The sequence below is a fragment of the Takifugu flavidus genome, chromosome 14 (genome assembly GCF_003711565.1).
Source record: "Takifugu flavidus isolate HTHZ2018 chromosome 14, ASM371156v2, whole genome shotgun sequence".
Classification (NCBI taxonomy): Eukaryota; Metazoa; Chordata; class Actinopteri; order Tetraodontiformes; family Tetraodontidae; genus Takifugu; species Takifugu flavidus.
In genome coordinates this window covers 8,712,778-8,736,239 of record NC_079533.1, presented here as the reverse complement: position 1 = coordinate 8,736,239, position 23,462 = coordinate 8,712,778, and the positions used below count along the sequence as shown (strand labels likewise).

At 46.3% G+C, this 23,462-nt stretch overlaps 3 protein-coding genes across 3 annotated transcripts; 2 read left to right on the top strand and 1 right to left on the bottom strand.

Annotated features, from left to right (window-relative positions):
- Positions 1–69: 69 nt before the first annotated feature.
- slc12a9 (solute carrier family 12 member 9) lies at positions 70–7,711 on the top strand. Its single transcript, XM_057055007.1, has 14 exons — positions 70–302; positions 1,874–2,107; positions 2,178–2,312; positions 2,945–3,082; positions 3,172–3,474; positions 3,559–3,666; positions 3,785–3,896; positions 3,977–4,134; positions 4,217–4,299; positions 4,388–4,512; positions 4,620–4,812; positions 4,882–5,056; positions 5,935–6,081; positions 6,157–7,711. Exons 2-14 carry the CDS (start codon positions 1,903–1,905, stop codon positions 6,984–6,986), a joined length of 2,712 nt encoding a protein of 903 aa, XP_056910987.1. The 5' UTR covers positions 70–302; positions 1,874–1,902; the 3' UTR covers positions 6,987–7,711.
- Positions 7,635–11,281, bottom strand: hsd20b2 (hydroxysteroid (20-beta) dehydrogenase 2). The gene is made up of 11 exons (XM_057055011.1): positions 10,046–11,281; positions 9,902–9,948; positions 9,692–9,767; positions 9,487–9,597; positions 9,332–9,399; positions 9,212–9,256; positions 9,076–9,110; positions 8,922–9,003; positions 8,754–8,819; positions 8,019–8,165; positions 7,635–7,941 (listed from the first exon to the last, which is right to left on the bottom strand). The coding sequence occupies exons 1-11, from the start codon at positions 10,194–10,196 to the stop codon at positions 7,828–7,830; spliced, it is 942 nt and encodes a 313-aa protein (XP_056910991.1). The 5' UTR covers positions 10,197–11,281; the 3' UTR covers positions 7,635–7,827.
- A 2,262-nt stretch (positions 11,282–13,543) lies between these two features.
- gucy2d (guanylate cyclase 2D, retinal) lies at positions 13,544–22,191 on the top strand. Its single transcript, XM_057055005.1, has 19 exons — positions 13,544–14,055; positions 14,920–15,943; positions 16,026–16,327; positions 16,406–16,778; positions 16,860–16,944; positions 17,021–17,129; positions 17,223–17,342; positions 17,420–17,500; positions 17,682–17,858; positions 17,942–18,098; positions 18,187–18,336; positions 18,492–18,640; positions 18,721–18,884; positions 19,315–19,507; positions 19,612–19,786; positions 20,206–20,304; positions 21,376–21,470; positions 21,555–21,637; positions 21,787–22,191. Exons 2-19 carry the CDS (start codon positions 15,073–15,075, stop codon positions 21,869–21,871), a joined length of 3,468 nt encoding a protein of 1,155 aa, XP_056910985.1. The 5' UTR covers positions 13,544–14,055; positions 14,920–15,072; the 3' UTR covers positions 21,872–22,191.
- The last annotated feature ends 1,271 nt before the right edge of the window (positions 22,192–23,462 follow it).

The following is a 23,462-nucleotide window of genomic DNA, read 5'->3' as shown; positions in this document are numbered from 1 at the left end:
ATCACCCTCCCCTTTTGGCGGTCACATGGGCGGATTCTGCTCACCCGTGACACTTTTGAACAAATAACAAGAGAACGAGGCGTGTCATGGCCGTCGTGTTTTTATTGGCAGGACATCTCAGCAGCATCCGACTCACGGGACAGTTCTGCTCTGTCCAGCAGCCCGACGGCGCGGACACGTCTCAGCGCGGCCCGCATCCGAAGCGCCTCATCTAGAAGAACTCCTCCCGAGAGACCGGCGGGGGACAAAACGAGGGGCCGAGAAGCAGGAAGTGGAACTGTCACTGCAGGAGCCTCCGTGAGGTAAGTTTGCAGGTTCGGGTTTTTCCCTTCCGGTTATGAGAGAATGGAGCCGATATGTTTTGCGCAGTTTTATGACGGGTACCGGCGGGACCACCTCCTGCCTCCAAAATATCAACCTTCCAGCGCGCATAAATGTCGCGTTGGTGCTTTGTTTTTGGTGCACCTGTACTGCACACATGTGTCACGGAAACCGGGTTTTATTTTGGTGACCGGTTTGTGTGTTAAACTCGGGTCCGCGGAACCCAAAAGGGCCCGGAGAGGGGCTCAGCCCGGATTGCGTAATAACGTCCCACAAAACAAGTCATCGTGTATTACAATGTTCTCTTTGCAAAGCTCTTAATAAATGAACATGGGATTGAAAATATATACCTGTTTCACCATATTTCTTTACTGTTGTTGTTTCATGTAACTGTGCTTTCAATATTAATATGTTGGTTTTTATTAAATAATCATCACCTGCCAACACCTATGGGATATCCTGAATATTAGACAACGTACGGTGACACATAATGATGAACAATATGTTGTTACGTAAGCCAGCTAGCCCTGGGTAAACAGGAACATCTTTTACATGGTTTCTGCTCAGTAATAATCTAATATAATTATGTTTTCCCACAGTCAGGGTTGAAATCGCGTAAAATTGTGTTAACTGTCAGCCAATGTGTTCTACAGACATGCTGAATTAGTTTTAAGATGTTTCAGCAGTATGATCACATGGGTATGAGGGGGGGAAAGGCATCAGTCCACGGGTGTGCTCGCTTTTAGGAGCTTATGTCCCTTCGTGTCCCATCACGCCTCGTCGAGTGAGACAGTGTCGAGTGTGTTTGTGGTTCTTGTGTGATCTGACGGGGTGACGAGGACTCGTTACTCCAGCTGTAGCCTCACCAGTGAGTTCTGCTTCAGAGCGAATGCTAGATGTGTGAAAAGGATCCGGTCCAGCCGAGCGCAGCAGCGCCGACCTCTGAGCCCAGACTGTAGAATCTGGCGTGCCACTGTAAGTCATATGACTGCAAATACCAACCTGGGGCGTGAGTGGCAACTTTCATTACGGAGTGTTAAGAGTGAACAACAAAAAAACAAGTAAATTATAGGATAGAGGGGTGAACAGAACAGAGCTTCCCTTGAGGATGGAAACTGCAAAGACATGAAGTCAAATGACTCTTGAAAAATAGGCCGTCCTGCACTCTTAAGATCAGGTGACTACATGGAAGCGAGACATAATCTGCACCTTTTAAACCAAGCTCGGCAACCTTCACCAAGAACTGCTCGTCACGCTATTGTGCACATGACGATGTAAAGTTTTTAGGAAGGTCAAATATATGAACAAACGTCACTGAATATACAGGAGGGGGATGTGCTATATCTATATCTATATCTGTATCTGTCTATATCTGTTGAACGAATACAACAAGCAGAGACATAGTGCAAATGTGGTTTTGAAGCCCCCCCCAGAGGGCAAAGAATGTTGAACTGAAATGTTGAAAAGCAGAACTGCGTGTGAGAGATGGACAAAGAGATAAGGTGGAATGGGCGCCTGTCAGAACCTGTCCTCGCTGGTTTCCTCTCAACAGGTCCAGCTGAAAGCATCTTCTGGGCAGCCATGTCGAACGAACGCACTCCTCTGATCACCTCGGGGGTGTGCGGCCTCGCCGTGACCTCGGCCGTGTGCGGCGGGGGGGCGAACGCCGCGTCCGACTCCAGCCACGGCGCTCCGAGTAAAGATCCCCGACAACTGAACACGTTCTTCGGGGTGATGGTTCCGACCATCCTGTCCATGTTCAGCATCATACTCTTCCTGAGGACAGGTGAGCGGAGACACAGGACGCTGGCGGACGTCCCCTGGCGGCCGACGCTGATGCGAGTTCTCTCTTCCAGGGTTTGTGGTTGGTCATGCCGGACTGTTGCAGGGTCTGTTGATGCTGGCTGTCGCCTACACCATCATATCTCTAACAATACTCTCCATCTGCGCCATTTCCACCAATGGTGCCATACAAGGGGGCGGAGCCTACTGTATCCTGGCTCCGGTCGTGATCGCCAAATGTAGTTTTAGATTGATATTTGAAGGAGCTGCATGTGAGAAATGTATCTTAAGTAATCATATAATGGTCCTGATATGTTACCGCATATCAGGGAATGATGTTAATTTCAAATACTTTATATTGTTGGCAACAGTTCTGAAAGAGTGAGCGATTACAGTAGTTTTCTTTCTAATTTTATTTGGCTTATCTGCATTAAGCAATTTGTCTTTACATAATTGCTTCACAAACCATAACACATGAAGCATAAACATGATCAAAAGATAACAAAGTTACAGTGTCGCTCTCCATTAGTTTGTATGTGATTGCAGTACCACTTCTGGCCACAAGCATACGGCTCCTTTACATTTAAAGGTCTGAATATTGGAGGTTAATTTTGGAGTTGTGGACCAAACAGCACCTTTGATTACGCAATCTCATGATTTAACATTTCATGGCATCATTTTCTTCCATTTAGGTTTTAAACAGATGATAATTTAGAAGGATAGATTAAATGACCCGGAATGAAAGAAAATGAGGCAAACCTTTGCTGTTTGGAGATGAAGGGCTCAGCATTCTTCAGGCGGCTCTCCAGTCGTTGTTTCTTCCTTAAGCAAGCGTGAGAAGACATGATAAGTCGATCCCTGGGCCCAGAGTTTGGAGGAAGCATCGGTTTGATGTTCTTCCTGGCCAAAGTGTGCGCGTGTGGAGAGTACGTCCTGGGTCTCGTGGAGGCGATCCTCGACGTGTTCGGCTCCGACCCCGGTAAGCCCCTTCTGAGGTTTATTCCCATTTCAACAAATGCAGCGCGTCTCGTCTAACCGTCCTTTCCTGCCTGTTTGCGTCTGTCACAGAGTCCCCTGTGTCTGTGGGGGTGCGGGTGCTTCCTCAGGGTTACTGGTACACGGTGTTGTACTCCTCCGTCATACTGGTGCTGTGTCTGATCGTGTGCCTGGTGGGCGACCACATCTACTCACGCACCGCCTTCGCCATCCTGCTGCTGATCACCGTGTCTTTACTGTCCATCTTCGTCAGCTCGGTGGTGGTCAAACGTCAGGATTTCGTCATCACCCACCAGCTATCCGGCAACCAGACCGTCCGCTACAACACCAGCTACACAGGATTTAACGCCACCACGCTGAGGAACAACCTGGCCTGTGAGCGGCAGGATTGGCCAACAGTTTAAACCACATCTGCTCTGTTTCCGTAACGACGCGGCTCTTGTTTTTTCCTTGTTGCAGCTGGTTACACTCTGGATTACAGCACCAACTCTGTCATGTCTTTTGCCACCGTGTTTGCTGTCTTGTTTACCAGCTGCACTGGGATCATGGCTGGAGCCAACATGTCAGGTGGTCATCTTACTGTCAGCATGCGTCCATCTGTATTAGTCATTTAGGAATATCTGAGGACAATGTGCACTTTTTGTCAATATTATTTATATTTCCCTCGCACCTGATGTTTCTCTAGGCGATCTAAAGACCCCGAGCATCTCCATCCCCAAAGGCACCATTGTAGCCGTCCTTTATACATTTATAATCTACATTCTCCTCTTTCTGCTGGTCGGCGCCACCTGTGAGAGGTCTGAGCCCATTTTTAAAGGCTTAATATTTCTACCGTGAGTAATAAAAAAAGGCTAAAATACATATTTTTTCCTTCTAGAACACTGTTGACTGAGGACTATGGGTTCCTCCAGAGAATAAACCTCTGGTCTCCGTTCGTCACCATCGGGATATACTGCTCCTCGCTCTCGGCTGCGATGTGCGCCATGATCGGCGCGTCGCGCATCCTTCACGCTCTCGCCTTGGATCAACTTTTCGGTGAGGCCTGAACCGATTCTCACCGGCGAGTTTCTGGGCACATGGACATTGTTCCTTAAGAGATCTCTGTGTTCCTCGCAAGGTTTGCCGCTGGCTCCAGCCGCAATTACGTCGCGCTCAGGGAACCCGTGGGTGGCGGTGCTGTACACCTGGGGTCTGGCGCAGGTCGGTGCACCCTCTGCCGTGTCCTTTTGTGCAAATTTTTGTTTGACGGTCGTCCTGAACTGCGGCGGGGGTGCTGTTTGTGTTTCAGTGTGTGGTGTTTGCAGGACAGCTCAATGCTATCGCAAGCCTGGTGACTGTGTTCTACCTGCTAGCCTACGCTGCCGTGGATCTGGCCTGTCTGGCTCTCGAGTGGGCGTCGGCACCAAATTTCAGGTAGTAGAAATTCAGTTCAACCAGAAGTGTTGAAGACCCTTGAACAGCTGTTGATGTGAGATCATGCAAACCATTCAGCCTCCTCCAGTAAGAATTGTGCTCCACAGACCGACCTTCCAGTTCTTCTCCTGGCACACCTGCCTGCTGGGCATTCTCAGCTGTTTAGTGATGATGTTCGTGATCAATCCCGTGTACTCGTCCGGCAGCATCGTCCTCCTGCTGCTGCTTCTGCTCTTCCTCCACTACAGATCTCCCACCAGCAGCTGGGGCTACATCAGCCAGGCTCTGATTTTCCATCAGGTACCCCGCGGACACACGCCTCCACAGATTTCAGGCGTGGCGTTTTGTCACCGTCTCTCTCGGTCGTAGGTGCGGAAGTATCTGCTCATGCTGGACGTGAGGAAAGACCACGTGAAGTTCTGGAGGCCGCAGGTGCTGCTGATGGTGGCCAACCCCCGCTCGTCCTGTCAGCTCATTCTGTTTGTCAACCAGCTGAAGAAGGGGGGGCTGTTTGTGCTTGGCCACGTGCAGCTGGGAGATCTGGGTAATTCTCTGCAGACGGGCTGTGCTGGCCATTCACAGCTAACAGCATTAAATTATTCTTATCTCCCAATCATTTCTCCCTGTTATTTCATCTGAAGGGGATCATGAACCATTACCTACTTTCCATCTGCTGTTGGTGAATTATTCAGGAGAGAATATTTAGTGCCACTCTGGCATCAGAGTTCAAACCAGAAAAATAACTTTAGCTTCTTGTATGCTAACACGAATAACTCGAATTCTATTATTAGCAATTTGAAACTATTTTTTTTCTCTCTACAGCACCTCAAAATCCAGCCTTTTTTCAGCCATTAGGGAGATATAACAACATAATTTAACAATTTTGCGTTGTGCACAATGTCGCCACCTACTGGTTAGATACTTGATGCTCTGCTGCTTATATATTCTTGTCTTCAGAGACAGAAAAAATGACACATTTCTTTTGCCCCTTGTATCTACTTATATGGGTGTGCTGCAGGACATCTGATGGATGGTGATTCAGCCATCTGTACCGATTGCTTTTATGACCCAGTTAACAGAAGGCAGTCCTCCCTGGAACAGAGGCTGCAACATGCAGCAGCAGCAGCAGCTCCATTTCTCCTCCTTAATCACAATCAGAACTGTCACAGCTTCGGCTGAACTAGCTTGTTATATATTACTGTTTACATTCAGCTTTCTGTATGGCTGAATGCTTTAAAGTAACGATGCACTGCAGCAGAATGCGAAGTCAAACAAAATCCAAAAATATATTCATCTTACAGTGAACCAAGAGCTGCTTAACCATAAAGTAAATCCAAGCTATTTTAAGAAAATTAAGGCTTAAAACTATACAGAGGCTTTGTGGGAATCGGTGTGTTCAATCCATCTTTTCCTGTCTCTCAGACGCGCTGCCCTCGGACCCCATCCAGCCGCAGTACAACTTCTGGTTGAGCCTGGTGGATAAACTGGGGGTGAAGGCGTTTGTAGACCTGACGCTGTCTCCCTCCGTCAGGCAGGGGACCCAACATCTGCTGCGCATCACAGGCCTCGGTGAGCACCGCCATTGTTCTCACGATGAGGTCCAGCACAGATTGTGACACTGATGCCTTTGTGCTTCTCCGAAAGGTGGGATGAAGCCCAACATGCTGGTCTTAGGTTTCTATGACAGCTGCACCCCTGAAGACTTCTTCCTCCAGGACAAGGCTTTCTGTGACGCCGCGGTGGGAGGAGGGACTGAAGGTGAATACAATTTTGGGGTGGACCTGCCTTCATTACAGGCTCATTTCCCTCCGGTGCGACATGTTGAGAGTCCGCGATGGCTGCCCCCGGAGGAATACGTGGGGATGATCTCTGACGCCATCAAAATGAACAAGAACGTGTGTCTGGCTCGCTACTTCTTCCAGCTGGAGGGGGAGGGCAAAAATAGTAAAGTGGACGGTTCAGAGAGGACCATAGATGTGTGGCCCCTGAACCTGCTCCAGCCAGGCAGCCGCGACTATCAGGACGTGTGCAGCCTCTTCCTGCTGCAGATGGCCTGCGTGCTCAACATGTCCAACAAGTGGCGCCACGCCCGAATGAGAATCTTCCTGAACGTGGAGACCAAGTCCGACGATCAGGGCTGGGTTGCGGACGAAGAGACGTTCAGAGAGCTGCTGAGGAAGCTGAGGATCAGAGCGTCGATAAAGATCGTGCCGTGGGACTCGGTGGTGCAGCGCCGCGCTCCCCCAGACGACGAGTCAAAAGGAGCCCTGTCCCAACACTTCCTGTCTGCCGTGAACTCCATGCTGGTGGAGCACAGCTCCCCAGCGGCGGTCCGCTTCCTGTACTTGCCTCGGCCTCCCACTCAGCAGAGCCAGTCCCAGCAGTACCTGGCTCAGGTTGACGCCGTGACCAATAATTTGGGACCAACACTCCTGATTCACGGCGTCACCCCCGTCACGTACACTGACCTGTGAGTTTCCTTGATCCTCTGCTTTCAGTCGCTAACCAACAAGAAGAAATTTAAAAAAAAACCGCATGAAACCTGGGTGCCAAGCTGAAGTATGTGGCGCTGGTTAGGCCACTGCTGGGCACATTTTTAAACATTGCACTTGGTTTTTCCTGTTTTCATATACTTGAAGTTGGTCAAGTCCAGAAAACACATGTAATGTTCACGGGTATAAGCTCTTGTTTATGTCATTTTATTGACATAAGTAAAAAGAAATGAAACAAGGTTTGCTTCAAGAGGCCGGGATTGTGACACTGAATTCGTCGATATTTGTAAGATACGTTTGACTTGAAACAATATAGGTCACACCAAGAAGTCATTTTGTGCTTCAGATAAGCAGTTTGCTCTCTTCTGTGCTGAATCGTTGTTTGGATGCTTTGCTCACTGTTGCCATGCGGCTGCTGGTTTCCAAAGACTTTGCTCGTGTGCGGCTGACCGTGCGTCTCTAGACTCCCCAAAGGGAACCGTTTTTTACATTTGACCTCAGAGAAGCAATCAACTGTTGTTGCTGCTGTTGTTCTTGTTTTTATGGAAAAACACTTTTGTACGATGGCTTTGCATGTTTGTCGCCTTCCTTTCCCAGATGCAGTTGACAAAAAAACAATAGAAGTACATATTAAAGGATGTAAACATGCTGTGTATTGTTTATTACTGTAATGTTGGGGAAAAACAATATAAAACATATTTAAAACATTGCAGAGTGAGATGTTTTTCCTTCTTTTTTTTGGTTTTAACAACTCTAACATTCACAGAAACAATCCAAATGGCCCCGAGATGCAGTAACGGTTGGAAATGTTGCCCTCAGCAGGTTATTCCTTCTTTCCCCTGCACGCTTTGGCACGGCGTCCTATACGTGTGAGCTGCCTGAGGAAGAAGGATGAGGTACGAAGCCAGTCTGGCAGAAGCAGCGAGAGGATGAGGTCCTGATGAAGGAGGAGAGGAGGCGTTATAGACGCTGCAGCAGTGGACAGCGTGAGCGGCGCTGCGGCACAGCTCTGACCTGCAAGGCGTGGCTCAGGCACCCACTGGTGGAAGTGGAGTGACCCACAGTGTTCAAAGCCTCGTGGGCGAACTCTGAGGCGCTTTTCACCACACGGCTGACTTCCAGAGATGTCATGCTGGTGGACACCAAGAAAGGAGCGACACACTGGGGGAAAACATGGATGAACCAGTTTGAGGAAGAGATAAGACATCAGTGAGGGCGCACACCATGTCGCCATACGTGTCTGAAGTTACCGACCAGAGATAATAAACCAGTTCAATTGTTAAAGATGGATTGTTGCTCAACCATAATCTGGCTGTTGTAACAGCAGAGGTATCGTCACATTCCCCCTTCTGCATTTATCCGCTTAAGTATCTTCATCCAGGTACCATTTGTAGTGTATTTTTCTTATTTCATATGAAAATGAACCCTTTCTCCTATCAGGAAGACCAGCTACAGTGGAATACGAAGGAAGGCGTGCGGCCAATGAATATTTTGTCCACCAGATGGCGCTGTCAGGTATGGTTAACAGGAAAGTACTTTTAAAAGAGGAGAACAAATAAAGAATTCCCTCATATTACAAGATTAAGACTCCAACACTATTCCTGTAGATATTACTGAAGCTTATTAATATAAATGATATTATAAACAATGCAGTTCTTATTAACATCTATACTATTTTACCCTAGATTTGCATAGTGGTTCATTTTTGTAGGTTCACAGTGATTCATATATCTTGAAATACTAGTTTACCTGGACAGTAATTCCTTTTGACTTGTATTCAGCATGCAGGCACTCCGAGAAACATAAAACAAACCTCTGAAAAAAGAAAAACGTAGTTATGGTGAGGAATGATGGGGCGGGGGCGGGTGTTGAATAAGTGTCTGTGTAGAACTAAAGGTGATGTCTGGAGGAAAATACTTTAGTGGATGAATAAAGGGACAGCAGAGGCTGGGGGTGGACGCCAGCTTCAGAAGACATATTGATGATCAGCCCCGTCCCCCTATGGAGGTGAGAAGACAAATGCTATCAATCATTTGTCTGCATGCAGGGCTTTGGATCGCTGCAGCTCTACCTTTCAAGCATGCCTGGAAGAACCAGTCTGGTCATCTGAGTGGAGGGAAAAGTGTTTTATACAGGGCAATAACCAACAGAAGGAGAGGTGACTGATGCTGCAGAGTAGGACGTTTATCATCCTCCCTCTATCATACCTGAGGGACGGACAGCATGTTGCAGTTGACAATTTGAGTGATTTTCTAGTGATAAGAAACAAAATGAGGGTCAGAATTTTGCTTGCAAGTCAAAAGCGCTGTCGGCGAACAAATACGAACCTGTTCCGCGTCAGGAACTTGTAAGAAATAAGCAAAACATGTGCAGTACATCATCCCCACGTTGTTTACTGTTGAAATCAAGGACAGACGCCTTCGTCGGTGGGACACATTTCTCTAGAATTCTAGATTTTTATTTGCTTCTTCTGTCTGCTTACCCAGAATTCCAACCTCCAGTCCCTCCAGCTGTTCAGCAACAACGGGATAAATACTCTGGCCCTCTGTGAAGTCCACTTGAATGGTGCGCGTCTCTCGTCCAAACCGATCCTCTGCAGGACACACAGGTACAGTAAGTTGGACAATGAGATGGAGGGACAGCAGAGAAAAAGGCGTTGTTGTTGTTGTTGTTGTTGTTTTACTCACCTATCTCTTTAGCAACAGCTTGAAGCTTATTGCGGCACCTGCTCACTAAAACAATGTCCAGGCCTCTACGGGCTAGCTGGAGACAGACGGACAGACAAACAGGCGGACGGACGGACACTTGTCTTATCATTACAATTGTTTAGCTGTTAACAGGTCAGGACTCATAAGTATAAGAAATAGATGTATAATGACAGTAATTTGGAGCGTTACCTCGGTGGCGTAAGCTTTTCCAATGCCAGATGTGGCACCAGTGACAACTACAAACCACAGAGGAAAAAGCAGAGGCGTCAGAGCTTCTGACATTAGCAATAATCATCACCACAAGTCTTCGTCTTGGGCAGATGTCTCTTTTACCTGCCCATTTCCCGTAGCTCCTCAAGTCCACTTGCCAAAACGCTGACAAAACAAACTGTCTGAATCCGCACCAACACCTCCACGCCAGTTTGACCAGCTGATAAACTACGACCAGTCCCCCGATGAAGGCCAACAGTCCAGCTGAGGACATCCTGCAGCAGAGCTCCGACCTCTGGAGGCTGCACAAGGAGTGCAGGAAAAAGGTGCAAACTGTAATTCTGTACTGAAGAGAGACACCTTTTTATGTTCCTCCCATGTGGCTCCGCCCCTCAGCGTGCGCTACTGTCATGAGGGTCATTTTGGGTAACACAGCATACCCTCATTACAAACCATCTTCAGCTCCCATCCAAGTGACCACAGTGGCTAGAACAGTGTGAACTGGTTAATAATCTGAAGGTTAAACACGCAAAATTAATGAAAAAAAAGAACGATACGGTCTAGATACTCTGCTCTCACATTCATAATTTGTATCACTGTTTCTCCTTATCAAAATAAAGGTTTTTTTTCCTGACAAAAATGTTCAGATCAAAGTAATTTTATCATTTCGTGCATTATCACAATGTGACTGTTTTTGACCTTTCTCTCTGCTTAAAGCCGTTTTTAGGCACAGCTTTCTTTGTAGAAAGAGGAATTTGGTTGACTTTGAAGACAGAATGACGTAAACACTGACATCACCAACAGTGGAAGTAAAAACTCCCTTTTAACAGGAAGAAACCTTGAGCAGAACCAGGCTTATATGGGGTAAGATGAAGCTTCGTGGCTCCTGTGTTTATCAGACGGAGTCCTGATGACGTCATTATGATGTCCTCAGGACCATGTTCTCAGGTTTCTATGAGATATGATAGAGTAGTTTATGACAGCTCGTCCATGTCCACACTTAATCACAGCACCGAGTTCCTAATCACCAAAAACCAAAACACAATTATAACAGATAAATAGAACAGCCTAAGATGACAGTAGTTCTGATAGTTCCGGCTGCAGAAATTACTGTGCGAGTTGATAAATGACCACTGGTTTGGATTAAATGTCATGATCAGATTATTTTTGTGTTCTGTGAATTAGTGAAATTATGAGGAAAATCTGTTTCATAAACCCTTTAATATAATATAAAACGGATTTTTAAATGTGCTGTTTGACCAAGTTCCTCTTCTTATAATGGGTTTATTAACAGAATCATTGCTAACAGGACTATAACAAGCAAACTACTGTAGGTTGGTATTCCTTTTACCGAGACCAATGTCAGGCCAGGCTCTGACCTCTGACCCCTGAACTATATTCATCATTTGATAAAAGTAGACACTATGTGGGGGTGAATTTGTGTCTCGTGAAAATCAAATAATTTCAGCATTATGAGGTGAATTTAAACTGTGGTGTGACAACATAACGCATTTGTAAAATCCATAACTGACTATTACATTGGAGGTAACCTTTAATATGAGAAAAAGAAAGCAAATAAGAATGGAAACCAGTAGAGGGCGCTAATGGCGCTCAATTAATACTCTAATAAGAATAAGAATAAATGTGAACTATATTTCTCGATGACTAAAAGCTATTGTTTGACAACAGAATGTTACCCCTCACTTTTATATAAATAGTTCTTTACCTGGAGGACAACAGAACTCTGTTTGTGTGACATTCACAGGGGAGTGAGGTCTGCCAGAGGTCAGCGTTAAACTGTACTGCCTCTGAGGTGCTTCTGTATTGATCCTGATTCGCCAATCTCTGGAAACACGCACATGCCCTTTTTTTTAAAGCAGTCATATTTCAAGTCTGGGCCCTTTTGACGCAGCACGAGTGTCTAAACTTTGACAGGATGCGCCGAAGAACCATCTGGAACGTTTCCTCGGAGAACTCTCCCTGCTTTTCCTCCAGCTCCTGCATGCTCTGAACTGGTAGTCCTAGAAAGACCGATGTGGAAGGCAGCCAACTTTATTCACCCAATCAGTTAGGAGGGTGACGGACAGGGCAAAAGTTGAAGCTTCCCTGTCGATCCACCCATAAAGCTTCCATCAGCATTTGTTTAATTAACACTGACAAATTCAGTTGAGAGGGGGAGGAATTCCGAGAGGGATCTACTGGAATAAATCACAGGACATCTTCCAATATCATGTGACCGATTGAGCACATGCCAGTATCACACCTATCTGTAAAGATCAATCTAAAGAGCCCTTAGAGACAAGACTGGTAAAACTGATGGTGAATCACGAGTGGAGAAACCTCAACAACAGAGAATATCTAAGTGTGTACACACTTTAGCGATGCCTCGTTTGTTTTAAATCAATATTTCCATTAAACTGTGATTAATGGGCTCTGCAGGCTGGAGAGTTCGAGTTTCGAAGGCACAAGTGCAGGTAAGCTGCAGTCTCTGCAGCACTTCTGCCTCTGACCTTGCTCACAAGTGATCTCTGACAGCACTGCTGGTCATGTCGCTAAGAGGCTTGCGGGCAGCAGATCAGTTTAGCACAGCCTCATCGGTCTAATCTGATTACCTCGGGCTGCCACCACTTGTGAAAGGTAAGGCAAATAAGAAGAGCAATGGAGTCGCACAAGGCCACTTCCCAACAAGCCCTTGAGAGGTTCGGTTCCGCCGATTGTGTGGCGCTGCTTTCCCAGCATATTCACATTTACAGGTTTGTCCCTAATCACAAATGCCAGCTGTTGTGCTGCCACGACAACAGAAAACCGCAATTTTTCATTATTAAGATATTTTTTGTGCCTCGGCTCCTGCTCATATAGTCTTTCTTTTATTAGCCCCATGTCCCGCATGTCGAGCCCTCCTGTTTGCCTCATATTATCTGAACCCCATGCAGGTAGATGCATTAAATACATTAAAAGAGCTCAAACATCACCAAGACCTGCTAGCAACAACGGTCCATCTATCATCGACATTATGGTCAATATCACCGGTTCAATTCATTAAAGATGTGTTCAATAGAATCTGATTTAGCAGTTCTTTCATGCTAGGTCTTTAGCATCTCAAGCTTCTATAGAATGGGAAAGTAGGACACATGTGTAGGACTTAACCTACAGGGTGATATGAGGCTACAGACTCAAGAGTCTTGAGCACCACACGCTGATCCTTTGGTTGAAGCTCCACTATTACACACATGTGTTATTAGCAGTGACAGCTAACGACTGCTCCCCCCCAAGGTTCACATAGCCTCAACAAATCATCCACATGTTCAAAAACATTTTAATACACACGACTAGATGTGTTTGGACTCTTTTGGGGACATTTGTTGTGATTTGATTGGCCTCATGTCCATTTTTGGTTTTTTCAGCCATGTTGGGTTTTTTTTTGTTTTTTTTACAAAATCAAGCAATCAAATCATCATCTGAAGAGGCCGGTGAGTAAAAAACTACAAAGTGATGCGAGCATGTTCTGGAGGCACACCTGCAGGTCGGAGAAGGAACACACAGTCTACTTTCCCCTTCTTTTCATCCCCTCCTTCCCCCACAATGTTCATGCACACACAGGGATTAAAAGCTAAAGAGGACTGAGAGCTTCCAGGCGCTTCCAACTCTTCTCTTTCTTTAACCTGTTACCTCTCCTCACCTCTATGCCATTTTTCTTCTTTTTCTTTTCTTTTTAACCATCCATCTCTACCTTTTGTCAGTCTCTGAGGTTTGGGGCAGGTCTCAGTCCAGTCGGGGCGGCTCTAAAGTAAGAAATGAGGACATTTTTCAGGCCTGAGTTTGAGGCGGCCGGATGCAAAAGGAATAAATAATTCGATATCTATCCCTCACGTTGCTTGGATTACCTATGGTGTTTTGTGTCGGCAAAGGGGCAAAAAAGAACTTTTCTGGCTCCTGCTCGTGGCTCAGCCTCCAACGCTGACATGGCTTCTGAGTAGAAACGCTGCTCCAGGTCAGAACCAACCAATCTATCTTCACTTCTAGAGCAAATATCAGTGTGGTGAGTCTTTCATCTCGTAGCGTCATTGTCGTAGAAACCAGATGGAATAAGACCCCTTCAACCTTAAAACGCTTTGATGAACACATTCAGAAGGGTAAGAATTATTCCATTTAGCAGCAACTCATATTAGTGAAGCGAGGTCAAAGAAACCACTCCGTTAATTTAGGGGGGCACTGATTTTTTTTTAAATGTAACGGGCTGATGTTAGAGCAGTCTCCTCTATCTGCCCCGACAACAATGGCAGTGTGTGATACCACCAAAGTGATTACAGCTCAGCCTGTGTTACGTTTCATTTCTCATCAGCGGCTTAAACCCCAAGGCTAAAATAATAGTCCGTGCTCTACTTAACGCATTATCGACAGATAAGCCAGCGTAAGCGTCAATCAGTTTATGGGTCTTTGGCAGTCGCTGTTTGCGTCAGAACAAGGAAAGAAAATGACCTCTGTGATACTTTTTCCGGAATTAATACTATTATCTGCAGCATTATGTAATAATGTAGTATGTATTGTCAGAGGGGGACACAGGCAGGAACAAGCATTCTTCCTACCAGACAGTTGCGTTTAAACGACCATCATTGCCTAATTGTGAGTTTACAGCCAATTATTATTTGTGCTAAATAGACTTTAGGTTCTGGTTTTGAGAATCTGACTGAAATATAACTTTTGAGATGTGCAGATTCACTTTAAAAGAGGGGAGTTTAAAATGGGCCAATCAGGCTAAATTTAGGCCCGTGCTTATGCGGCACGTTTTTATTTAAAACTCTGAGATCCTGGCTGAGCTGATCAGCGCAGTAATTCTACGAGCGACAGCGGTGACATTTTGACACTGTCAGATGTTCCCTGTACAGCTCGGAGAGCATGTGTTCAGTACCAGAACAGAGAATACGGGACGCAGAACAGACTTGTGTTACAGATTTCCTAAATCTCCAACATGTGTTTGTCTGTTTTTCCGGAGGCAGTGATGGTTCGGGGGTTCTCTCATCACCTGTCCAGGTTTGGACTAACCTCCTGCTGAGTGCCAAAGGACACCGCCTACCCTGAAAAATCACGCTCGCGGCCGCATTTCCCGCACTCGGCTCTTCTGTGTCTAAAACATCAGGAGAACAGTAGAAATGGCGAGTCACAGGGACCCTCGATTTCTGCACAACCTGTCCTACCACCCACGGTGGCAGCACAACGCAAATAAGGTCAAGAAAAAAAGGCTCCACCGAGGGGCCACGGACAGTTGCATTCAACATGCTGGACTTAAAACGTCAGCAGTTTCGTCGCTGTCGTCAACACATTCGCTGACATCCACGCCGTGCTCGCCATTGTCCCCGTTGAGATGCTCTGGGAGGTGGTGCAGGAACGGGTTTCTTCTGCTCTTAGTCTTGTTCATATCTCTTCCCTGTCGAGCCTGGGCAACCACATTCAAGGTGGCCCTGATTGGACCCTGGACTTGTGACCTCCTGTACTCGAAAGCCCTCCCTGATTTAGCGGCCCGTCTTGCCACCAGCCGTATGAACAAGGACCCCAACCTAAACAGAGGCTACTGGTACGACTACACGCTGATCAACGAGGACTGTAAATCGTCCCGTGCGCTGGCTCGCTTTGCTGAGCTGGAAGGTTACGGTGCTGCCTATCTGGGTCCTGCCAATCCGGGCTACTGCTCCTCTGCTGCTTTGTATGCGAAAGAATGGGACGTGGGGCTTCTTTCCTGGGGTTGTCTCAATCCCAACATGAAGAAAATCGGGATGTATCCCACATACCAGCAGCCCCTCCCGCTGCCTTCCCGTGTTCTCTTTTCTGTGTTGAGGTACTTTCGTTGGGCCCACGTGTCCATTATCTCGGACGAGACAGACCTGTGGGAAGCCACAGGAGCGGAGCTGGCTGCTTCACTGAGGACCCTGGGCCTGCCAGTTAAACCTGTGGTCACCATGGAGGACGGGAAGGAAGGAGCACGGAGAGCCCTGACAAAAATACGGGAAACAGATCGCGTCAGAGGTACGTTAAAGATATGACATTGCTCCTGTCCCAACGATACGGCCATCAAATCAGTTTTTTTTGGTCTGCTTCTTCCCCACAGTGGTGATCATGTGCATGCCTTCCGTCCTCATCGGTGGTCAGTCTCAGTACCAGCTGCTGACAACAGCCTTGGCCATGCGTATGATTGACCGCGGCTACATCTTTATCCCCTATGACACCCTCCTCTACTCACTGCCCTACAAGAATGCGCAGTACTATTCTCTAGGCAATGACACCAAGCTGAGGAAAGCCTACGACGGGGTCCTCACCATCACCATGGACTCTGGAGAGCGCAACTTCTTTGAGGCCTTCAAAGATGCTCAGGAGAGCTATGAAATCCGCAGCAGCACCAAACCAGAGCAAGTACGGTTGCCGATCGCTGCGGGTGATAGCGGTGTTTGAATCCCGTCATGGTTACCGTGTCGCTGTCTCCTCTTTCAGGTTTCCCCATTTTTTGGCACCATCTACAACATGATGTACTACATAGCTATGGCCGCCGAGCAGGCCCGTGCCAGCGAGGGCACCTGGGTAACGGGACACATCCTTGGCAAGAGCAAAGGTGGCTTTGAATTCAATGGCTTCAACCAGCCCTTGAGAGCAGGCCGGGGCAGTCAAGGCATGCAAGCGCGCTACGTAGTGCTGGATTACAGCGGCATGGGCACATCCCTGTACTCCACCCATGCTCTGGAAGCCAGTCATACAGATGGCATCACCGGGGGGTTGAAATACCTGGGGCGTTCCATCCACTTCGCTGGCAGCACTCCGTACACAGATTCAAGCTGCTGGTTCAGTCCTTACTTTGCCTGCAGCGGAGGTGAGTGGAGAACTAATCAGGCACTGTGATCACCTCTGTGCTCCGTTCACACCTCCCCATTTGTGCCTTCTCTCCCAAAAGGCATGGATTCAGTCACACTCCTCTTTCTTTTCCTTCTGCTGATCACACTGGCCGGATTTGGAGCTAATTTCCTCCTCGCTTTCAAGTAGGTCCCTCAACGAACCGCGCCTGTGTGACAATGACACACCAGCTCACTTGCTCCCTTTTGCCGCTCTGTCCAGGCGAAATGGTCGGGTGGGGTTCAGCTTCGGAGGAGGGGGAGGTGGAGCAGCAAAAGTAGTTCTGACATTGGACGACCTGATCTTCATCAACACTCAAATCAGCAAACGGGTCAGTCCTGAGCTGGGTCTTTTCCTTCTTTTTCTTCTTTTTGTTGATGTTGGAGCGCCGATTGCATCCTCTTTGCGTCTCTTTGTGTGTCAGAAACTAAATGATGAAAGCATCTTGAAAAGCCAAGTGGATATGAAGACGCCTCACCACTCGGTGTCGGGGCGCAGCTACTTGGCCTCCTCCCCTGACAGCTCCAACGTTGCCGTGTTTGAGGTGAGCCTCTCCTGACAGGTTTGGCTGAGCTGTTTCGCCGTGCTTGGTCTCACAACGTTGTTCCGTCCGCGTCGCAGGGTGACTGGGTTTGGCTGAAGAAATGCCCCGCTGGTCTGGTATCAAGTGTCAGCGGCAGCACTGAAAATGATTTTGTCATGGTAAGCAAAATGAAAAAAGCCGACAAAACATCGTGAATCACCAGATGATGGCAAGAACTTATAAAAGCAGCATCACACAAGTTAAAGTATCAGGATTTAATGTAGATGAACAGTGTGATGCGCACCACCTACACCGACTGGGCTGCCTTATCAATGCGTGTGCCTGCTTCCATCATCTCAGCTCAGAGATATGAGGCACGAGAACATCAATTTGTTGCTGGGGCTGTTCTTCGACTCTGGCATCTTCGGCGTGGTGACGGAGCACTGCAGCAGGGGCAGCCTGGAAGATCTGCTCAACAACGAGAACGTGCGACTCGACTGGATGTTCAAGTCGTCCCTGTTGATGGATCTGATTCGGGTAAGAGAGGCAAATGCCCCAGGCTGTGCTTAAATAAAGGGTGTGATCTGCATTAAAATGCACTTCATGAATTGATTTGTCAGGGGATGAAGTACTTGCACCATCGTGATATCATCCACGGAAGGCTCAAATCCCGGAACTGTGTGGTAGACGGCCGCTTCGTGCTGAAGGTGACAGATTATGGCTTCAATAACATTTTGATTAGTCAAGGTGTGAACATGGATGAAGAAAAACCCGAGGGTGAGTTCACGCACCGAATAATAATAAGAAAAATTCTCCTGTTGATTTTCTTTATCTGTCAGCATTTTTCTTTTTTTCTCCATTAAAGATCTTCTTTGGACGGCTCCAGAGCTGCTGAGAAACAGCAGTTTGAGAAGGAGGGGGACTTTCTCGGGGGATATTTACAGCTTCTCAATCATTACTCAGGAAGTCGTCAGTCGCTCTGCCCCATTCTGCATGCTGGACATGCCTGCCAAGGGTCAGTGACGAGGCAACAAACATGTTGCCTACATGAGTTAAAGGCCATAAAAACTATTACTGAGTGACACACACCAACGCTGAACTGCTGGACTGACACTGTGTGGTTGCTTCTCCGTAAACTTGTTCCCTGCTGTGTTTTTTGTGTCCTGGCAGAGATTATCAACAAGGTCAAATCGCCTCCTCCGCTGTGCCGACCTGAGGTGTCGGTGGACGAGGCGCCGCTGGATGTGATACAGATTGTGAAACAGGCCTGGAGTGAAGAGCCGGAGAGGAGGCCGACCTTTGAGGACGTCTTCAAACAGGTGAAAGGACTGAAAGGCCGCTTCTCTGCGGCGCCTCTTTTGTACTGATAAGTTTCAGAACCATCCTTTCCTTGTTGTAGTTCAAAAACATCACCAGGGGAAAAAAGACCAACATCATTGACAGCATGCTGCGCATGTTGGAGCAGTACTCCTCCAACCTGGAGGATCTGATTCGAGAGAGGACGGAGGAGCTGGAGGTGGAGAGGCAGAAGACTGACAAACTGGTGGCTGCAATGTTGCCCAAGTAAGTTTCCAGCAACTTTATATAATAATGGACTGCAGAGTCAGCGGTGGAGACATGCGGGAGAGTTAAGGGGATGTTCTTTTGACCTCCTCTGGGCAGTCAAAGTTCAAACACAGCTGTAAAACAGTCTGTCAGCACAGAATGTTGTTGCTGTTAGAATCATTGGACAGAAAAAAAATCACCAGATCAAAGTCACTGATCCCTGAAAAACAAGCAGTCATCTAAACTCCAGGACTTATTATTTACGATGTGTGCTCTTTAACATGAAGGGTAATCAAATTTTAGCTAGTAAGAAAGGTCTGCTGTGCTTCTTTTTAGACATCACTCCGTCCATTCCCTAGAGTTACAATAATAGGTGTGATGGTTCGGGAACAGGAAGTAGCTGATGTGCCAGTTACCGGTACATTCAGCCCTGATGGTTCCCTTTCAGGTCCGTGGCCATAGCGCTCAAGACAGGCAAACCCGTTATACCGGAACACTTCAGCCAGATCACGCTGTACTTCAGCGACATCGTGGGTTTCACGACCATCTCGGCTCTCAGCGAACCCATCGAGGTGGTCGACCTGCTCAATGACCTCTACACACACTTTGATGCCATCATTGGGCTACATGACGTCTACAAAGTGAGCGCCGGCTTTCGTTTGCACTTTATTCAGGAAATTTGCTCCAGCTGCTGTTTTGTTGGGTCAGTAAAGAAAATAATGGACGTATTGCGTGTTTTTTACAGGTGGAGACTATTGGAGACGCCTACATGGTGGCGTCAGGAGTACCAGCTCGCAACGGTAACCGCCATGCTGCTGAAATGGCCAACATGTCTCTTGACATCCTCCACTGCATCGGGACCTTTAAAGTGAGGCACATGCCTGACCTCAAGGTCAGGATCCGAATTGGATTGCACTCAGGTGAGAAGTCTGTGGAGCAGCGTTCCGTCCTTATGACACATGCAGCAACCTCACCTATGGAAAACACTCTGCCTTGAGAGTCTCCTGATGATATTATTGCATAAATAAATCTCAGCGCTCCAAGTAATCTCCAAGTAAATATAGTTATGGCAAGAGAATCAGAAAAGTTGGACGCAAGCTGCTAAAGGAAGGTGTTATTTTTAACCTCCTTTATCCTTGTCTGGGACTACTTCTTAAAACAGTGAAACTCTATCCACTTAGCGTGCTGTCATCCAATTAACTCAAGGTATCTAAATCTGGACGGGGACCTACAGACTCAGATGATTTGATAAATATTTCATATTGTGTTTTGCTCATATTGTGTCTTTCCCGCTCCCTGTTGCCTCTTCTGTGTGAGCGTCTCCTGTTGTGTTCTGCAGGCCCAGTGGTGGCAGGGGTGGTGGGTCTCACCATGCCTCGGTACTGTCTGTTCGGAGATACCGTCAACACAGCGTCTCGGATGGAGTCCACGAGCCTGCGTGAGTGCCTCCCGTCCTTGTGAAAAACACATTCTCCTTCCTTTTCTACTAAAAGCAAAGACAGCTGCAGTTTGTGTGCATGTCACCGGCGGCTAAACGGAGCTTTAAGTTGGTCAGTAATGCTTAATCTTTTAAGACTATCAGCAGAATTAGAGGCCAATTTGAAATGTCACTGGAAATGCCGTGAATGACCAAGTTTCCCTCAGCTATCTCCGCCTGCTGTATGAATTAAGTATAAACTTCAGTATTAATCATTTAAAGCACTTTGTGTTTAAAAATAAAACGCTCACACCACACAGCATCTAAAGGTTTCGAAAGACTTTTGCACAGGCTTGGCGGGTGAGTGAAGAGACGTCATGATTTTATGTGCTGGGAAATTCTCTTTAAAAACAGATTTTTTTTAATGGCTCATTAGGAGGAAAAAAACAAAATGATTGAACTCAGCTGCCCAAAGAGAAGAAACAAGCAAGGAAACAAGAATAAGAACAGTTTTCTGTTTTTTTTAAAAGCCATAAAAGCCTTTAACAAGTTGGATAAACACATTTTTTGCCGCATAAAATAAACACACTGTAACAAAACATCTCTAACTAGATTTCTATAGGTCACAAAGAAATGTTGATTTACAGAATTAAATCCTCATTTAATTAAATCCAATTAAACATTTATATAAAATTGCTGGAACACAGCAACAATATTCCACTTTGTAGTTCAGCTCTGTGGAGACCTTTTAATTATGTAATTAGCCTTCTTCGTGTCCCAGCACTTTCCAGTTTTGAATAATATATTGTATTTTTAATTAGCATGTTTAAAAAACAGTTACTAAAAGAATGAATGAAGGTAGCATTTATCATAACTAAATAGTTAAGAGTAAAATTCAGTCTTAAAATTATTTAAGCTTGACTTTTGCCACAGAGGTCAGGGATTTATGAGCAATATGCTGCCACCTAGTGGCCACTTGTGTGTATAATCAAAAAGCGGTTCAAGCGGTTTAAGAGTGTCAGATAAACATGAAAAAGGACCAAGGCTATTTATGCTGCCGGTGTGTCATCGTGTTTTCTTATGTCCCCACAGCTTACAGAATCCATGTCAACCAAACCACAGTTGATATCCTGAACAGCTTGAAACTGGGATACAAGATTCAACTCAGAGGACTCACAGAGTTAAAGGTAAGGACAAAAAAGACACGCAGTCTATCTGCTCTTGCACCCCATAATGATGGCTAATGAATATTATTGACTGTGCAATTGTAGGGGAAAGGGATTGAGAACACATATTGGTTGATAGGAAAAGAGGATTTCAACAAGCATCTGCCTGTGCCTCCAGATACTAAAGGGTGAGAGAGTCGTTTGTTTTCTCCTCCAGTCACCCATGAATGAGAGTTCCTTGATGCCAGCCTTGCAGTGTTGCGCAATGTTCGATTATTGCCCCACGATCTAATGTAATTAAATGGCTGGCTTTATTTCAATGTGAATTTTGTTGCAGGGGAGCTAATCACGATATCACTTTAGAAGAGATCCCTGTGGACAGACGGCAAAAGTTCCTGGATCGACAGAAGAAGATGAATTAGTTTTTGTTGTTGTTGTTGTTAAACCAACACACGGACATGTGCACATGGTCAGTTCTGCAAAAATGAACCCATAAAAAGAGCTTTCTGCAATTGTCCAGAATTATCAGTTGTGATGTGAATATTTGCATAGATTCAATCTAAGGTGATCTGGAGCAGCATTAGTCCTGTTACAGCATTAAACCTGATAACATCTGTGCATAATCTCTCCCTCAAGGCGACAGTAGCTTTCATTTATGTACTTTTAGCAGCATTGCTGAGAATGTTGAAGCGTTTCATTGACGACTGACATAAAAATAAACAACACATAGAAAATGTAATAATCTATTTCTATACGTGGGCTTACGGAAGCTTGAGTCATGCTCCCATTCCATAACAAAATTGATGTAGGATGATTTGTTCCTTGGCAGAGTGACTCTCCAGCAGTTTAATGGTATATCGTGTATTTGCTAGCATCGTAACACAAACGTTGTAAAGCATAACCTGCAGACCTCTTAGGAATCACTGTGTCTGATAACGCGCTCCTCCAGTTTAGGCCTTGTCACGTGTATTTCCCATCTTCTAGGGAATATTATCTTATTTTTCGGCCTCTCCGGGACCTGGAACAGGTGCCACTGAAGGTCATATGGACAAAACTGGGTCGGTCCAAACCCAAATCAATCAAAAATGATTATCCTTACAAGTTCAGGGAGCATTCTGGTTGGTTAATGTTTGGCCTGTGGATGTGTGTAAATACTGTAAATGTGTACATACTCAGTGTTCTTTGGAAGGACTTTTTATTACACTCTTTTTCCTGCTAAGCCCCTGACACCAATGAGACGTGATGCAGAGGCAGGGGTGTAATCATTGTGCATTAAAAAGGGGGGGAAAGGCCAGCGCCGTCGTTGTTTTCGCAGCGTTAGCACTGGATTTTCCTGCAGAAACAGTTTCAGGCTGTGGACGTTTGTCTCCATTGGGGCGTCACCACTGACCACCAGGGCGTCACCAGCAGAGTGGACGTCTGATGGCTCCATCATCAGCTTTGCACGCGCTGGAATCTCTCACACTATTAAGGGTTTAGCAGCAGCATTTGGCTCCGCAAGCACCCGTGTACCATTGTGGATGAGGATAACAGCTTCGTGGGAGCTTTCTTAGATGGGATCTTCATTTTTTTGGTTGTTTTTTTTTTTTTTTTTTAGATATGTAATCAATTTGCCAAATAGGTTTTAACAAAACTGAATGGACTGTATAGTTCATTTTGGAATGTGAACTCATTATGTTTCTGCAAATAAATTATGGTTCTAGTGAATTCTGCCCTCATGCCTCTGCTGTATCACCTCCTCTGTTGTCAGGAACATCATCACCCAAGCGATAAAAGCTAATGTGCACAACAAACACACTGATTTACGCACGAGAAATAAATAGGATTATTGCAAGTGGAGGGAGAATTAGACAAAGACTGACTACGATATTAAAAGGCAGTATCCCTGTTTCAGCAGATATGCAGGGCTAAATTAGGGGGTTGCTGTTTTATTCTGCAGCAGAACAACATAATGAAACCGCAACGTCTGTGCAACACAATGCACATCGCAAACACACCCTCTGAGCCTTCCTG

Bases quoted from the DNA above. Each gene is read 5' to 3' on its own strand.
- gucy2d (XM_057055005.1), top strand. From the start codon at position 15,073: ATGGCGAGTCACAGGGACCCTCGATTTCTGCACAACCTGTCCTACCAC. The intron at 17,130-17,222 runs GTCAGTCCTGAG...TTTGTGTGTCAG, and splicing joins ACACTCAAATCAGCAAACGG to AAACTAAATGATGAAAGCAT. The intron at 19,787-20,205 runs GTGAGAAGTCTG...TGTGTTCTGCAG, and splicing joins CCGAATTGGATTGCACTCAG to GCCCAGTGGTGGCAGGGGTG.
- slc12a9 (XM_057055007.1), top strand. From the start codon at position 1,903: ATGTCGAACGAACGCACTCCTCTGATCACCTCGGGGGTGTGCGGCCTC. The intron at 3,475-3,558 runs GTGAGCGGCAGG...TCCTTGTTGCAG, and splicing joins GCTGAGGAACAACCTGGCCT to CTGGTTACACTCTGGATTAC. The intron at 6,082-6,156 runs GTGAGCACCGCC...CTTCTCCGAAAG, and splicing joins GCTGCGCATCACAGGCCTCG to GTGGGATGAAGCCCAACATG.
- hsd20b2 (XM_057055011.1), bottom strand. From the start codon at position 10,196: ATGTCCTCAGCTGGACTGTTGGCCTTCATCGGGGGACTGGTCGTAGTT. The intron at 9,949-10,045 runs GTAAAAGAGACA...TGTGGTTTGTAG, and splicing joins GAGCTACGGGAAATGGGCAG to TTGTCACTGGTGCCACATCT. The intron at 9,257-9,331 runs GTTCGTATTTGT...TCTTATCACTAG, and splicing joins AAGTTCCTGACGCGGAACAG to AAAATCACTCAAATTGTCAA.